General features: G+C 44.3%; 1 protein-coding gene across 2 annotated transcripts in view; it reads left to right on the forward strand.

Annotated features, from left to right (window-relative positions):
• Syne2 (spectrin repeat containing nuclear envelope protein 2) overlaps positions 1 to 12,399 on the forward strand; it is a 276,157-nt gene that overhangs the window by 216,026 nt on the left and 47,732 nt on the right. For both annotated transcript variants that reach the window (XM_090344255.1, XM_090344252.1), the window contains 10 exons: positions 558 to 728; positions 1,086 to 1,216; positions 3,405 to 3,609; positions 4,949 to 5,128; positions 5,780 to 5,908; positions 6,893 to 7,047; positions 7,140 to 7,284; positions 8,791 to 8,885; positions 9,494 to 9,728; positions 10,485 to 10,679. In XM_090344255.1, the coding sequence (XP_090200381.1) occupies positions 558 to 728; positions 1,086 to 1,216; positions 3,405 to 3,609; positions 4,949 to 5,128; positions 5,780 to 5,908; positions 6,893 to 7,047; positions 7,140 to 7,284; positions 8,791 to 8,885; positions 9,494 to 9,728; positions 10,485 to 10,679 (1,641 nt within the window). The remainder of the gene's footprint in view (positions 1 to 557; positions 729 to 1,085; positions 1,217 to 3,404; positions 3,610 to 4,948; positions 5,129 to 5,779; positions 5,909 to 6,892; positions 7,048 to 7,139; positions 7,285 to 8,790; positions 8,886 to 9,493; positions 9,729 to 10,484; positions 10,680 to 12,399) is intronic.

Consider the following 12,399-nt stretch of genomic DNA (forward strand, 5'->3'; position numbering starts at 1 on the left):
CAGGATGGCCGTAATAAAGACCAATAGTAATAAATAGCAAGTATAAGCACGGGAGAAGCTGCAACCTTCATATGCCACTGGCAGGGATGTAAAATGGTCCCAGCTGAGACTTATCATCTTATGCCTCTTTCCCTTTACCCATCCTAAAACACAGCCTTTACTGGGATTTTTTTTCTGTTTGTTGGTCATGGTACTTGAATCCCTGAGCTCTTTTGTTCTAGGCTACCAATCTACTACAGCTTTTGCTGTGATAAATTAGAGAAGTGACTCATGAACTTGCCTGTCCAGCTGGCTCTAAACAGCAATTCTCAGATCTCAGCTTCCTGGGTATCTAGAATTACAAGCGTGAGCCACTGGTAGCGGTTCTTCTCTGAAATTTTTGTGTTTTGGACCTCCCTTCTCACTGGCAGCAAGTCTTAGAAGATGCTGCCATATGTATTCTGAAATCAGGATGCCTAAAAGCTCATTCATGGCCGATTCCTAGGAGGGAAGAGAAATGAGAGATGGCATTTTTATGAGTTGTCAGTCAAGGAGTTTCTGCATTGCTTTCCACGTAGGTCACGCAGCTCATCGCCTGCATGCAGGCGGCTCTGCAGGAGTGGAACACATACGACCGGCTATATGAGGAGGTGAGCACCACGACCATCCGCTTCAGGCACTGTCTGGAACACTGCAAACCCACCATTGTTTCACTGGAGGCCTTGCAGTGCCAAGTGGAGGATCTTCAGGTAAATGAACCAGAGCTTGGCACTGGGCAATGGAAGCCGGAATGGCAGCGGACATGTGTGTATTTGTGCTTTCCACAGTGGTAGTGAAGGTAGAGCTTGAAATTCTGAAACGCAAACCCTGTGTTGAAGTTTCCTTCCCATGACCACATTATTTCACTCTCTGTGTGTGTCTCCAAGTCCTCATCCCTGAGGAAGGAGTTCCTTCTTGCTTATTTTCTTCCTCCCACTCCTGATCATTCCCCACCATCTTGTAAGGTCTGTGTGCTTGGGTTGTGGTGGAGCAGGAAGCGCCAGATCATGACTGTCTTCGTGGGAGGTGGACAAGTCCTGGGGACCTGACCTTCCCACTGTTCTTAGTCCCTACAAGATGAAGCTGAGAGCAGTGAAGACAACTGGGAGAAACTCGAGGAGGTCGTCGGCAAACTCAAAGATTCCTGCCCTTCCATCTCGAAAATAATGGAAGAGAAGTGCCAGGATGCGCGAGCCAGGTATGCTCCGCCAGGCAATTGCAAGGGGGACTAGGTGGCTTGACCTTCCTCCCTTGTGGACAGTGAGGTGGCTGGGGCTGCTGAGACGAGTGGCTTTCTCTTACTGTGAGCTCCCCCTTGGAAGGCTCTAGTTCACTAAATAAGGCGCACAGCTCACATGGTATTCCAGATCGCAGTCTAGAAAAGGCCTCTTTACAGCCCAACATGAAATCCCACATACCACCACAGCCCAGCATGGAGGCAGTGTGCCAGGTGGGCCATTTGCATCACAAGATGTATTGTAAGACAGGTTGGGGAGGAGGTTGAAATGCGAGGTGGGAAGGAATTCCTCAGTAAGCTCTGTCTTGTGAGGCTGGGAAGCTCCTGCAGGTGGTATGGCTCAGTGAATCACAAGGCTTTCATTTTGCTGTGTGGAATAGGGAAGTTGATTCAAAGGCTGTTGATGAAGAGGTTGGCTGCCTTGAGCAGTCTCCTCCCTTTCCTCCCTGCACAGCCAGTACAGAAGCCTTCAGCAAGGAATGAACATTGGACACCGAATCAAGTTCTTAGGTCTTAAGCCTATCCTTCTTGGGAGAGGCAAAGAAAAAATGCAGAAACATGTCTGACCACCCTCCCACATAAGGCACTGGCTATTCAGACAATGCAGGTTGCCAGTGCACGTGCAAGGTCATCAATTTCACTTAAAATGAACATTTCTAGGGTAGGTCCAAGAGCTCATGCCTGTATTCCCAGCTTCTCAGAACTGTGGTTTGATGCTCGCCTAGGCAAAATGTTAACATCATCTCATCTCAACACATAAGCCAGGCAGTAGTGATACACACCTGTAATCCCAGCCACATGAGAAGCAGTAGATAGGAGGATCGTGGTCTGAGGCTTTCTCTGGCAAAAGTAAGAACTTACCTGAAAAATGAAGTATTAACAGTAGAGATGGTAGAGTGACAATGCTCAAAAAGTAGAGTACCTGCCTAGCAAGTGCCAAGTCCTGATTTCAAAACTGAATATTGTTAAAAATAAGCAAATAGGGGCCAGGAGTTTGGCCTAGTGGTAGAGTGCTTGCCTAACATGCACTAACACCCGGGTTCAATTCCTCGGTCCCACATACATAGAAAAAAGCCGGAAGTGGTGCTGAGGCTCAAGTGGTAGAGCTCTAGCCTTGAGAAAGTCCAAGGACAGTGCTCAGGCCCTGAGCCCAAGCCCAAGGCAAATAAAATTAATTATTTAAGCTTTTTTATTTAACAATATGAAAAATATTTTAAAGTTAAATGATAAGGAAAAGCAAGGTGCATTCAGTATGTGGAATAAAACAGTTCCCTTTAATATTTATTTATTTTTGTAATTTCACAGTAAACCTATCTAACATCAACATAATTTAAATAAGACTTATTTAACGACACCTTCTGTGGACAGTGCTTTCTCCACCTTTGCCTCTGAGACATCCGGAGGGCAAAACAGATCATTCTTGCCAATCACAAATATGGTCATTTTGCTGACTACCATGAAATCAAGTAAATAACCTAATTTATATTTTTGCTTATATAACAGTGATGCCAATAACATAAAACAACAACAACAACAACAAAAGAAAAACATTTAGCCAGGAACTGGTGGCTCATACCTATCATTCTAGCTGTACAGTAGGCTGGAGATTTAAGGATCTCAGGGTCAAAACAGGAAAGCCCATGAAACTCTTACCTCTAATTAACCACCCAAAAGCCAGAAGTGGAGCTGTGGCTCAAGTGGTAGAGCACAGCCTTGAACACACACACGAAAAAGCTCAATAACAATGCCTAATCTTGAGTTCAAGCCTCCACACTAACACAATATATAAGCTTTTTTTTTTTTTCTTTTGTTTGGTTGTGGGGCTTGAACTATGGGCCTGAGCATTGTCCCTGAGATCTTCAGCTCAAGGCTACCGCTCTACCACTTGAGAAATAACACCACTCTGGTTTTCTGGTGGATTAATTAGAGATCAGAGTCTCACAGACTTTAGTGCCAGGCTGGCTTTGAACCATGAGCCTCAGATCTCAGCCTCTTGAGTAGCTAGGATTACAGGCATGAGCCACCAGTGCCCAGTTTACATAAGCATTTAAGTGTGTCTTGAGCTTTCCCTCCACTGTTGGCCATCTGGTAGGAAAAGCTACAAGAGAAAGGGTGGAATGAGGGTTGTGCTGTCTGTGCTCACTGGCAGATGGACCCAGGCCAACAGCGACCTTGCTGACCAGCTGCGGAAGGCTGAGAGTCAGCTGCAACTCTGGAAGGCTCACCACAGCTCTCAGGCCGAAGCCACAGCTCGGCTTGCGCAGCAGGAAGAGAGGTTCGAGCAGCTTGCAGACATCAACACATCTGGAAACAATGTGGCAGAGGTCCTCCCGCTAGCCCTGCAGGAGGTAAAGGTAGGTGCAAAGCCCTTTGGGAAAAGCAAAGCCAAGTCAGCCCAGCAGACAGGGCCTGAGAGGGAGGGACAGTCATGACCTTGGGATAGGGGCAGAAGTTGGCCCAGGCAGTCTACGGTGGGTTGTGTCTGATGCCAGTGAAGCAGGATATGTGGGGTCGAGAGGACCAGGTGACAACTGGTTCAACAGGGGGGGACCTGACACTGTCTCTTTCCAAGTTCACACTTCCACACTGTTTTGGTGTATTGAGTTTAATCTCACTGGAGTGTGACAATTGGAGAATAATAGCTGTTGAGTCTTCTCCTTTAAAAATAATACCATCATAGGTTGGGTGCCCAATGAGTGGACTTTTCTCTGAGTACAATGACTGAGGTTATATTTAAGAATATTACCATTTCCTCCATAGTATTTGTCCTATTACAATTAAGAAACTTCCAGAAAATGCATACTATTAGTTTTTAACTCCGCGCTATAAATGAAGTCAAAAGGGAGGGAGCAACCAATTGAAGAAAAAGGATCCATTTCCTTCTACCAGATCTTCTCAAAGCAAAACAAAGCCTGGAAATTTCACTCCATGGAATTTCCCAGAACATGTCAAAAATCAGTCTATGCAAATGAATCCATTTTTTATTAAGAAGTCCCGGGACAGGGGTAAAGTTAGAATGATTCTTGAAATGATAAAAAAAACCACATGCCTAAAGTGTTAAGCCACTAAGCGAAGCACAGTTGATCTCTGGAGTCTGTAAAGTAGGAAGTCTTAACTTGGGTCAGTTCTGCCTCTGAACTGACAAGCACTAATGAGACACACTTTCTGAAGAAAGCTGAATCTTTTGTTCAGCTATTTACAATAAACAGTCAAAAGTTAGAGACATGGGTCAGGTGGTAGAGCACTAGCCAGTGAATGAAGACACTGGATACGAAGTTCAAGACCTGATCTCAGACTATAATAATAATAATCACAAAAAAGTGAAGCCCTTAACTAACCAGTTGCTCACACCTATAATCCTATCTACTCAGGAGGTTGAAATCTGAGGGTCAAAGTTCAAAGCCAGCCCAGCCAGGAAAGCCTTTAAGACTCTTACTTCCAGTTAATCACCAGAAACAACTAAAATTGGAGCTGTGGCTCAAGTGTAGTGCTAGTCTTGAGGAAAAAGCTTAGGGCCAGTGCCCAGATCCTGTGTTCAAGCCCCAGAATAGCACCCCCCCCCAACACACACACACATCTAAAAAATATGCACTCAAGTTCTGGCAACAATTCTCTTAGATGCTGCTAGTCTGAAGGAGAATTACAGTGTAAAAGGTAGAATGGATGTTTGGGGATCTCTGGTTTCTTCTCCAGGAGCTGCAGGATGGTGTACAGAAGACAAAAGAAGCCTTTCTCCAAAATATCACCCTGCTGGATGGACTCCCCCAGCCCTCAGAATCAGACAGTCCCCAGCTCCTCTTGGGTCAACAGCACTCCCTGCAGAGAGCTGACTACTTAGAAAAGATGCTGCTGCTGAAAGCCAACGAATTCGAGGTTCATCCCACTATTCCATTCAAGTTGTAGGCTCAGGCATTTGCATGCTGCCTTCATAACCATAACCATGCTTAATGAAGACACCCCAGCCTACCTGAGTCTAGCTTCCATCACGTGGGCAGTGGGCAGATCTGAAGTACCATTTATCCTTATTGAACATATCAGTAGAAGCGATCATTTCAGACCCTTTCAGCTTGAATGGGCTATTTGAATAGCCTTAGAAGTAGCTGCTTGAGCCTTGGCCATTGTATTCATCCTGCTTTTTGAAAAGCTACCTAGATGAGCAGGGTGCTCTAATGTGGAGTCTCAGTACCAGGCTCAAGGACACGCAATCAAAAGTCCCAGGGTGGGCAGGAGTTTGGTCTGGTGGTAGAGTGCTTGCCTAGCATGCACAAAGACCTGAGTTCAATTCCTCAGTACCACATGCATAGAAAAAGCTGGAAGTGGTATTGTGGCTCAAGTGGTAGAGCATTAGCCTTGTGGAAAGTTCAAGGACAGTGCTCAGGCCCAGAGTTCAAGCCCTAAGACCAACCAAAGAAAAAGAGAAAGGAAGGAAGGTTGAAAATAAACATGAATTTTCATCAGCCCCTAAAGCAATGCTTATTATATGTTCATGAAAATTGTTTCTAATGAAAATGTCTCTCTTTCTAGATGGTTCTCTCACAATTTAAGGATTTTGGAGACCGGCTGGAGTCTTTAAAAGATTTTATTACTCGTGAGGAAGATAATTTGGATACACTTTACCATCAAGAAAAAGAAAAAAATCCTGACTCATTTCTGGTATTGACAGTGTTTGTTTTTCATAAGGGCTTTCACTCACCATAAAATTAAAATTAAGCTAATTACCGCTGTATTCTAGAACATTTGCAGCCTGATTAACTGTTGAGCACAGCTATTTGCTTGCTTTTCATTCCTACCCTAAGTCTGGAAAAGTAGAACAGTGGTAGGGATCTAATTTTGTAAATGTCATAGTAACTTTTTTTTTTTTTTGCCAGTCCTGGGCTTGAGCTCAGGGCCTGAGCACTGTCCTTGGACTTTCTCAAGGCTAGAGCTCTACCACTTGAGCCTCAGCACCACTTCTGGCTTTTTTCTATGTATGTGGTACCGAGGAATCGAACCCGGGTCTTCATGCATGCTAGGCAAGCACTTTAACCGCTAGGCCAAACTCCCGGCCCCATGTCATAGTAACTTTTCCTAGATTTTTTTTTTAAATCTTCAGGACCTTTAAAAACGAACTTCAGTGAACCAGAAAAAATCTAGGAATTGGCTTTTGTGATTAGTTGAATTTTTCTCTTGAGTTGATCAGGTATAAAATACTCTTAAACCCCAGGCACCTGTGGCTCATGCCTGTAATCCTAGCTATCAGGAGACTTGCGTGTTGTAGTTCAAAGCCAGCCCAGGCAAGAAAGACTGTGAGACTCTTATCTATCTCCAGTTAACCACCAGAAAAAAACAGGTGACGCTGTGGTTCAAAGTAGTGGAACAGTAGCCTTAAGCAAAAAAGCTCAGGGACAGTTATGCTGAAGCTCTGAATTCAAGGCCTACAACTGACAAATAAAATAATGCTTACAACTGAGTATTTTGCTTTTTAAAATAATCTGACTCCCTGGGTAGATTGGTATCTCAGAACAGACAGTAGCACTGAGTGAGCCTTCTAGTTAGCTCAGGTCCTGATTTTCTTCATCTTTGAGATAAGAAGGCCATTTTGTCATCTAAGTATAGCGTTGACATCTAAAATCCTGGACCTGATGAATTCTTTTCTAGAATCCTGTGCTGGCACTGACAGCCCAATCACCAGACATTGAACGTTTGAATGAAGAGAGCCTCAAGCTCCCGCTCAGTGACATTGCCATCAAGACATTGCAGACTGTGAACCGGCAGTGGACTCGGGCCACAGCCACAGCCCTGGACCGCTGCAGGTCAGCACCATTATTCCTAGGAAAGTAAGATTAACTGCCAGAGGTCAGGAATGTCATTGTTCTGTGACTCTGCTTGTTTTAAACCTCTGCAGTGAACTTCAGGAAAGTGCACTGAATGAAAGGTTTCTTCGTTGCTGTGAGAAGTGGGTGGAGCTTCTGGAGAAGGCAGCAGATATGCTCAAAGCCGATACTGCCCATAGCCTGCCAGCTCTCCTGGAACAGCAGAAGGCATTTGCAGTAAGGCTGTGCTTCCCACAAGCCGTCTTTTCTCTTTCTGTAGAGCTTGAACTTAGAGCCCACGCCCTCTCCCTTAGCTTTTTTGCTCAAGGCTGACACTCTGCACCTCCATTTTTTGCTGGTTAGTTGGAGATAAGATTCTCACAGGCTTATCTGACCGGGCTGGTTTTAAACTTGATCCTCAGATCTCAGCTCTTGAGTAGCTAAGATTACAGAGATGAACCATTCGAGCCTGCCTTCTATTACCTTTCTTTTTTGTGTTTGGAGGGTTTTTTGTTTGTTTGTTTGCTTGCCAGTCCTAGACCTTGAACTCAGGACCTGGGCACTGTTCTTGGGCTTTCTCAAGGCTAACACTGTACCACTTAAGCCACAGCACAACTTCTGGCTTTTCTATATATGTGGTACTGAGGAACTGAACCCAGGTCTTTGTTCATGCTAGACAAGCACTCTACCACTAGGTCACACTCCTGGCCATGGTTTTGGTTTTTTGAGACAGGGTGTCCCTAGGTAGGCCAAGCTGCTCTGAAGTTCACTGTGTACTGAGTCCAGACCAGCGTCATTGACTGTGTGTCTTTAAACAAATTCAGTTGTCCATTGATTTGTAAAATTCTTGCACATTTCATAATTTTTAACATTTTATTCTGCTCTGTGTACTGAATGACAGATAGCATGCCCAGGTTTCCTGCACTATCTGGGAGCTTGTAGAGCAGCTTTGCTTCTGCAGAATGCAGTCTACCAAGAACAAGTCAAGGGCTTAGAATCGTCATTGTGTTTTCATTGCCTAATTTACTATACAGTGAGGCACCTGGGATAATTATAATGTAACATTAATAATATCAAGAAGAGCTTCCCATCCTTGTGTTGCTGGATATTTAAAACACTCCTAGGTACAAAGAATCACATTCATCCAGATGCATTGTACTCGTAAGTGTTGAAGTGAAACCCCTTTGAATGACTACTTAAAGATAATTTTAGCTGGGCGCTGTGGCTCATGCCTATAATCCTAGCTACTCCAGAGGCTGAGATCTGAGGATCACAGTTCAAAGCCAGCCCTGGCACTAAAGCACCAAAGTCTATGAGTCTCTTATCTCCAATTAACCACTAGAAAACTAGAAATCATTTCTAAGCTTGGAAATGTGGCTTGGTGGTAGAGTACTTGCCTAGCATGAATGAAGCCCTGAGTTTGATTTCTTAATACTGTATACACGGAAAAAGCTCCAGGACTGGGAAAAAAATAAATAAGACATTTTTAGTGGTTATTTTCTTTTCAGAAGCATACAGGATTAGGCATTTAGGCATAGTTATTAGGCCTGTTTTTTTTGAGTATTATATTTCTACTTGATAATTGATATATGATCATTGGGCATTTTTTAGTTGCGTTCAAACAATTTGATAATTCCTCATTTCTCCTATCTTTTGAGAACTTAAATTTTAATAAGAAGTAAAAGTTCTCTATTCGGATAAGCATAGTGTATTTGCTGATGTTTTATATTTTGGCTCTTGTAGATGCTAGAAGCTGAGATTTCTATAAACCAGACAATTTCTGATTCTTACATCACTCAGTCCTTACAACTCCTGGACACAAGAGAACTAGAGAGGAGGTAAGCTGTCTGGGTCTTAGGGGCCAGTGCAGTGGCTGGGCACAGGCCTTCTGATTGAAGTACCTATGTATGGGGGCAGGGTGATATTTCAGCACATGGCTTTAATGTGAGGTTATTGGATCAAGGCAACTACCTCAAACCACCACACTCAGCTTTTTTGTTGTTGGTTAAGGTGGAGGTCTTATAAACTTTTTACTCTGGCTGGGGCTTAGACTTCAATCCTCCAGGTCCCTTCCTCTTAAATATCTAGAATTATGGATGTGAACCACCAAGCCTGGCCCACTGATCTCATTTCCATGAGATATTTGGTATAATACTTGATACAATAGCACAGTGTTAGGAAATGATAGTTGTGCAAGCTGGCACACTAATAGACTCTATTTCAGGTATCTTCTGCTAAATACCTTTAACTGTTCCATTGCACACTTCCCCCAGTGTTGAAGTAAATTGGGAATTGGGGGTCCACTTTTTTTAAGTTGTTCTGTGTAAATTATGCACACAAATTGTGAATGTGCTTCTGTTACTGTTAATCATTTTTCCCCCATATCTGCTCATGTCAAGATTCTCTAACCATCTGGTTTCCTCCCCGCCCTCCCCCGTGCCCCCAGACCAGAATTTATTTCAGAATTCTCTAAGCTAACAGACCAGTGGCAGAGCGCTGCACGGGGCATTCAGAGGAGGAAGCAGCACATCGATGGGCTGGTGAGGCAGTGGCGATATTTCAGCAGCTCCTCAGAGGACTTGCTGCGCTTCCTCTCCGATACCAGCCACCTGCTGTCTGCTGTGAACAGCCAGGATGGGTACAGCCTCTACCAGAGCAGACGTCTGATCCAGGAGCTGAAGGTACAGTGAGTAGTCGCCGTGCGCGAGCCGTGGGTGGGCTTCGCCAATGAGTTGTTCCCCCACCGCATCACCGCATGCTGTGATGCATGTGCATTCTGTGCATGGCGGGACCAGCCTGTGGCAGTCACCACACCCCACAGCCTAAAGGATCGGAAACTCCATCCTACCATTCATCTGGAAAGAGCAAAACTTGTGGGCAATGGGTGGAGGTTTACAGTGAAGATGATGGGGAGAAGGGAAGAGTTTGGGGATCACAGATTGTTATCGCCAAACTCATAAAGACTGGCTGTGTGTATGTGTGCGTTTTTATCCTAGAGCATGAACTGAGGTACTGGGCACTATCCTGTAGCTTTTTTGCTCAAGGCTGAAACACTGTCACTCGAGCCACAGCTCTACTTCAGTTGTTTTATTTTTGTTTGCTTGTTGGGCTGGTCCTGGGGCTTGAACACAGGGCCTGGGTGCTGTCTTGAGTTTTTTTGTTCAAGGCTAGCACTCTACCACTTGAGCCACAGCTCTGCTTCTGACTGACTGGTGGTTAACTGGACACAATTGAATACTTTATTTGGGAGTATGCTGTCTCCTCAAAGTAAAACTTGAGCTTTGGATGTGAATGAGTATCCATGTGTACATTCTGACCACATTTGTCTAATTTATGTCTAATGAAATAGGAACAGTTTGGAAGAAAATACATGCTAACACACTACCACATTTTTACCCCCTGAGCGTCTCAACTCCATTCCTTTTTTGTCTTTATAGAATAAAGAGATCCATTTGCAGCGCTGGAGAACCACCTACACACTAGCCCTGGAGACCGGGGAGAAGTTACGGGCCACACCTGGCCTGCGCGCTGAGGAATCAATCCATCCGATGATCAGTCAGCTTCAGGAGACCTGGAAGGACACAGAGCTGCAGCTAGGCGAGATGGTCAAGCGGCTCCAGAGCATTGTAGAGGTGACCCTGCGCTTCCTGTTCTGTTTGTGCTATCAACACATAGTGAAAATGGTTTCGTTTGCTATGTGAAAAAGGCAGAGATTTTAGAAAATCTAATATTTAGAGTGTTCCAGGGGAAGTTAAGCCCTACTAATCTTTGAGTTATGCTTGTTACTTAATAAGAATACATGCATGGAAAAAAGCTCAGTGTTGAGGATATAAGTACTTGAAGTACTACTAAGATATACTATTTTAGCCAGGCGCCAGTGGCTCATACCTGTAATCCTAACTATTCAGGAAGCTGAGATCTGATAATCCCTGTTCAAAGCCCTGGCAGGAAAGTCAGTGAGACGCTTGTCTCCAGTTAACCACCAGAAAACCAGAAGTGGCAATGTGGCTCAAGGGGTAGGGTAGTAACCTTGAGCTGAAGAGCTCAGGGACAGTGCCTGGGCTCAGAGTTCAAGTCCCACAGCCGACCAAAAAAGAGAAAAGTTGCACTGTTTTTGTGCCAGTCCTGGGACTTGAACTCAATCGAGGTCTGGGCTCCCTCCCTTAGCTTCTTTTGCTGAAAGTGCTCTACCACTAGAGCCACAGATTCACTTCTGCTTTTTTTTAAATTGGTTAACTGGAGATAAGTTTTGCAGACTGCCATCATAGAGAATGTACTTTCCACACAATGAAATCCTATAAAATTTAGGATTATTATTTAAGAAGTGCAGTGGCTCATGCCTATAATCCTAGCTACTCAGGAATCTGAGATCTGAGGATCACAGTTCAAAGCGAGCCTGGGCACTAAAGAATGTGAGACTCTTATCTCCAATTAGTCATTAGAAAATTGGAAGTGGTGCTGTGGTTCAAGCAGTAGGGCAGTAGCCTTGAGCTGAAGAGCTCAGGGACAGCGCCTAGGCCCAGAGTCCAAGCCCCATGACAGACCAAAAAAAAAAAAAAGAAGTGAATCATTAGTAGAAAAGAAGTAAGTCATTAGTAGAAAAGTCATTGTTTTGTTTTGCCAAAAATATCTCAAGGACTCTGAAACCATATTGAGCCTAACATTATAATGCTTTTTTTGAATTCTGGTCCAGTTTTAATTATTTTTCTTTCTTCTGAATGTTAACTTTGTGCGTGCATGTGCGTGCATGTGTGCCAATCATGGGGCTTGAACTCAAAGCTTAGATGCTGTCCTTGAGCTTTTTTTGCTCAGGCAAACACTGTGCCACTTGAACCAGGGCTCCACTTCTGGCTTTTCCATGCTTATTTGTAGATAAGAATCTCATGGATTTTCCTACCCAGGCAGGCTTCAAAGCATGGCCCTCAGATGTCAGCCTCCAGAGAAGCTAGGATTACAGGAGGTCAGCTAGTACTAAGCAAACTGTCTGTTTTACATTCTGTTTCTTCTGAGCTATTGCAAATGGTCCACTCTTCTCCCTGATCTGCTCTGTCTACCCACAGGAGCTAATGGGGCTTTCTTTGATCAGGGATGCTTTTCCAAATCAAGAGTCAGTATTCTCTGAGCCTGTTTTCTCATTTTTAAATGTCCTGCTGTATCCTGCAACTGTTATGATAACAAAAAATTAATAATGTTTGAGAAAGCTTTGTAAACCACACAATAATTGAAGCAGAAGGCCGCAGGTGGAGAGCGATTGTGAGCACTGGAAGCTGGGGTGGGGGGGGTATAAAAGGGTTAACCCAGCCAGGCATCGAGAAGAGCAGGGCAGGGGGACAGGTGAATGTGGTCAGAATA

This window comes from Megascapheus bottae, chromosome 14, assembly GCF_031878675.1.
Source record: "Megascapheus bottae isolate mThoBot1 chromosome 14, mThoBot2.hap1, whole genome shotgun sequence".
Taxonomy (NCBI): domain Eukaryota; kingdom Metazoa; phylum Chordata; class Mammalia; order Rodentia; family Geomyidae; genus Megascapheus; species Megascapheus bottae.